Here is a 4,430-nt window from a genome sequence, read left to right as displayed (position 1 = left end):
GAGAGAGAGAGAGAGAGAGAGAGAGAGAGAGAGAGAGAGAGAGAGAGAACGCTGATTGTCTCCAACTTGAGCATCAGAATTATTCAAGCCGTGGCATGCTAGACACATGTGAGAACAGAAAAAGAGAAAATGAGAAGGAAAAAAAAAATCACTGGGGAAAAACTATTAAAATAAAAGTAGCAGCAGAATTTGGCTCTGATCCAGACAGCAGTAGCATTATTAGGAGGCAGGAGGATTTATCATGTTACAAGGTTTCTCAGTTAAGGCATTACATTCACTTGGCGTGTTCCGAGTCTCATCTGACCTTGGATAAAGAGGCAGCTGTTGGTCCCCTTTCCTCCTCATTTCACGTCCTTTCTTTCCCCGCTCAGTCATCTGCTTTGCCTCTTGGAAGCCACAGCACAAGAGTACAAATGTTCTTAACGTTTAATTTCAGGAATAGATACTTTATCACCTAGACAGATGTGAAACTAGGAAAAAACAAGGCTAGAGAGAGATTTTTTTTGTGTGTGTGTGTTACAGTTTCTATGTAACTTTGTCTGTCCCAGAACTCACTATATACTGTGTAGAACAGGCTGACCTCCACCTCACAGAAATGGCCTGCCTCTGCCTCTGTCTGTCCAGTGCTGGAATTAAGGCCTGTACCACCACACCCAGTCTGAGAAAAACTTTTAAAATTCAATCAGCTGTAGGGATAGGTCCTGCTCCAAAGAACAGAAACGATTTCAGCGAATCCAGAAGACCCATGTTTTAATTTTGGGATAGCAAAATGTAGCAGAATCACTTCAGGTGAACAAATACATAATCAAAGGAGAAAAATGGAAAAGAGAGAGAAAAAACCATTTTCTGTACATACCAAGTGACTGTGGACTTAGGTTCTGTGGCTACACAGAGCAGAAACCATCCTATGGGGAGGAATGGGAATGTTTCTTTCTTCATGTTCGGACAGAGAAGGCTGTTGCTCATCTTTATTCCCTCTTCTTGTCCTCTCTGTGACAGGTGAAACAACTGCAGAGAATATCTGTCCTCAGCCACTGTGTTCTTTAGGACAGGGAGGCCTTAGCTTGTTGACTTTTTTCTTTCTTCTTCTTCTTTTTTTTTTTTTTTTTGGTTTTTTGAGACAGGGTTTCTCTGTGGCTTTGGGGCCTGTCCTGGAACTAGCTCTGTAGACCAGGCTGGTCTCTTTTTTCTTTTTGATCATGAGCTTAGCCTTTGAAGACTGAGCCACCTACCTCTTCAGCCCTTGAAGAATCTTTTTGACCATATTGATTGATTACTTTGATCCATCATTGCAGTCATAAACATCTGTATGGAAAAACTGTTAGAAAGTAGTGGATAAGTTTTAGTAGTGAGAGAGGAGAATTTTGTTTTCCTTTCCTATCAGATTTGCCAAATGTGTTACTGGAAGATGGGATCTGAACCTGGTTTTTCCAAGTTCTAGTTTAGTTTATGTGTCTGCCTGCCTGAGTCTATGTATGTTTACATAGTTTGTGTACATCCATGAAGAAGCCAGCAGATGTCAGAAGAGGGTTTTGGATCCCTTGAAAATGGAGTTATAGTTGTTTGTGCGTTACCATGTGGGTGCTGAGAATCGGACCTGGAATACTAAAAGAGCAAACAGTACCCTTAACTGCTGAACCATGTCTCCAACCCCCATTACCAGCTCTTTGCCTGTGTTTAAACCAGTGGTTTTTAACCTTTCTAATGTTATGCCTTGATGTGGGATTTCCCTTTGTATGCTGTGATTACCATTGATTAATAAAGAAACTGCTTTGGACCTATAGCAAGGCAGAACTTAGCTAGGCTGGTAAAACTATATTGAATGCTGGGAGAAAGAGGGTGGAGTCAAAGAGAAGCCATGTAGCCCCACTGGAGACAGATGCTGGGAACTTTACCCTATAAGCCACAGCCATGTGGCAATACACAGATTACTAGAAATGGATTAAATTAAGATATAAGTGTTAGCCAAGCTAATGGGCCAAGTAGTGATTTAACTAATGCAGTTTCTGTGTGGTTATTTCAGGGCTGAGCAGCCGGGAACCAACAAGCAGCTTCCTTACAACAGTGACCCTTTAATACAGTTCCTCATGTTGTAGTGATGCCCAACCATAAAATTATTTTTTGTTGCTGCTTCATAACTGTAATTTTCCCAATTATGAATTGTAATATAAATATCTGTGTTTTCCAATTGTTTTAGGTGACCCCTGTGAAAGGGCTGCTCAACCCCAAAATGGTCATAGCCTACAGGTTGAGAACCACTGGTTTAGACTATTGAAATAATGATCCTAACAGATTTGTACATGTAGCCAGGTCTAGTAAAGCAATAATACAGATCAAAAATAAACTCTGAAGAATGATAGTAGGCCATATAAGTGGGAATATTCAAGGTGTGTATCATGTACAGATGATTATTTTGATAGGCTTCTATTTTGTAAGCGTTTGCTCACTGTGATTGTTCCTTCCCCTAATATACCTAACTTTAATCCTATGAAGCCCCATTATGATAAGCATAAAATAATAGAGAAATCTCTGAAAAGATTCATTTTGTGAACATTATTTGCCTTTTTGTGCATGCACCCAAAATTAGTTCAGAGTAGATCCCATAGGCTCTGCCCATGGTTCCTGAAGCATTGCACAACCTATTTGCCTAGAAACATGATAATAAGGGGAGTGTTTTCATTGTTTAAAGCAGGTATATAGGTATCCTCCTAGTGAATGTAGGGGTTCTAGGTTGCTAACTGGTTGATAGGTACCTTGTTTCCAGAGGGGTGATAGCATAGCCCAAGTCAATTCAGTCCCATTTTGCTTATACAGTTACTGTGCTAATAGTATGCCTCCCTATTATATTAGCCCGTAATTCTTGTGTGTGTTAGCCACATGGCTTGGTACCTTTATCAGTGAGGCGTTCTCATCTTGCTTCCTCTGCATCTGAATGACGAGTGCAGACTGACTTGTTCCTCTTCCCAGAATTCCCCTGTTTTCTTCACCCCACCCATACTTCCTACCTAGTCGCCCCACCTATACTTTCTGCCTGGCTACTGGCCAATCAGCGTTTTATTAAAATACAAGTGACAAATCTTTAAGTATGAAACCATTGTCCCACAGCAGCCCTACTGCTCAGGGCTAACCTCCATGGCCGCCTTGTCATCTGTGCTCTCCTTGTCCAAAATTTTAAGCTCGTTTACACCAATTTTCTATGTCGAATTATTTCATTTTCTTTAAATTTAACTTCTTTCCAATCATCAGGCTCTGGACAGAATGAAGCCAAATTTTGGTTAAAACCCAAATAGCCTCTGTCCTGATTTCCCCTTGAAACCTCATGAGCCAGGCCTTGACAGTTCTTTTAACATTTCTTTTAACATTCTCATGTTTTAAGCGTCTGTCAGAATGGCCAGTTAATCTCTGCTTTCAGCACACTTAAAGTATCCCTCAACAGCTTTCATGACTTTAGGTCCTGTCAAGTTGGCAGTTAATTTTTGATATTTCTTCATGTGGATTCTTGCAGGAGCCAGTGACCTTTGAGGATGTGGCTGTGAACTTCACTCTAGGAGAGTGGGCTTTGTTGGATTCTAGTCAAAAGAAGCTCTACAGAGATGTGATGACAGAAACCTTTATGAACCTGATCTCCATAGGTAAAATATATATCATTTCTTTACTCATACAATTAGAGAACAGCTGTTTCTTGCTCACCTGTATGGATACATGAATTGAAATATTGGAAGGGAACTTCATGGAAAATGTAGCATTCTAGGTCATATTGCACATAACAAAATGTAGAGCTGAGTAAGTTTTTGTATGATATTGAATTCAGTCATAATAATTTCTTTGGGTTTGCTTTTTAGGTAAAACAAAGGAAAAAGAAAACATTGAAGACAACTACCAAAATCTCAGGAAAAATGTGAGGTAATATACACTCAGAGAGAGGAATTTGCATCAAATAAAATATTTGCAAGTGATAGGAAATCTAAAAACAAGCAAATGATCCGGTACATCTTGGTGCAATTGATTTGATCTCAAATTTTCTCTACAGGTGCATTGAGTTAGAACATTCAGAATTAGAAGATTCTAACTCTGTAGTGTATGAATATTGCCGAAATATGCAACATTAACCTATGTAAGACTTGTCCCCAAAATTGTCCTTCCTAGAGAAATTATATGTGTATTTTATTAAGTTACCTTTCAACTTTGAATATAAGGAATGTGAAGTAAAGTGAGTTTCAGGTTTAGACTGAAACCTATTATCAATAAATCACATATAGGATGTTCAGCTCTTCCAAAACCCATAATGTTTGATGCACATCATTTCTCATTAAAAATATTTAACTTTGTTAGCTGTGGTGTACACAGTAGTTATGAAAAAGAAGCAGTAGGGGGCTGGAGAGATGGCTCAGAGGTTAAGAGCATTGCCTGAGCCGGGCGGTGGTGGCGCA

General features: G+C 39.5%; 1 protein-coding gene across 1 annotated transcript in view; it reads left to right on the top strand.

Annotated features, from left to right (window-relative positions):
- Nucleotides 1–4,430, top strand: part of LOC101980546 (zinc finger protein 14-like) — a 42,834-nt gene that overhangs the window by 35,726 nt on the left and 2,678 nt on the right. The window contains exons 7-8 of the mRNA XM_026785854.1: nucleotides 3,506–3,632; nucleotides 3,843–3,903. Coding sequence (XP_026641655.1) covers nucleotides 3,506–3,632; nucleotides 3,843–3,903 — 188 coding nt within the window. The remainder of the gene's footprint in view (nucleotides 1–3,505; nucleotides 3,633–3,842; nucleotides 3,904–4,430) is intronic.

The sequence above is a fragment of the Microtus ochrogaster genome, linkage group LG3, assembly GCF_000317375.1.
Source record: "Microtus ochrogaster isolate Prairie Vole_2 linkage group LG3, MicOch1.0, whole genome shotgun sequence".
Classification (NCBI taxonomy): Eukaryota; Metazoa; Chordata; class Mammalia; order Rodentia; family Cricetidae; genus Microtus; species Microtus ochrogaster.
This window is presented reverse-complemented; position numbering and strand designations above follow the sequence as displayed.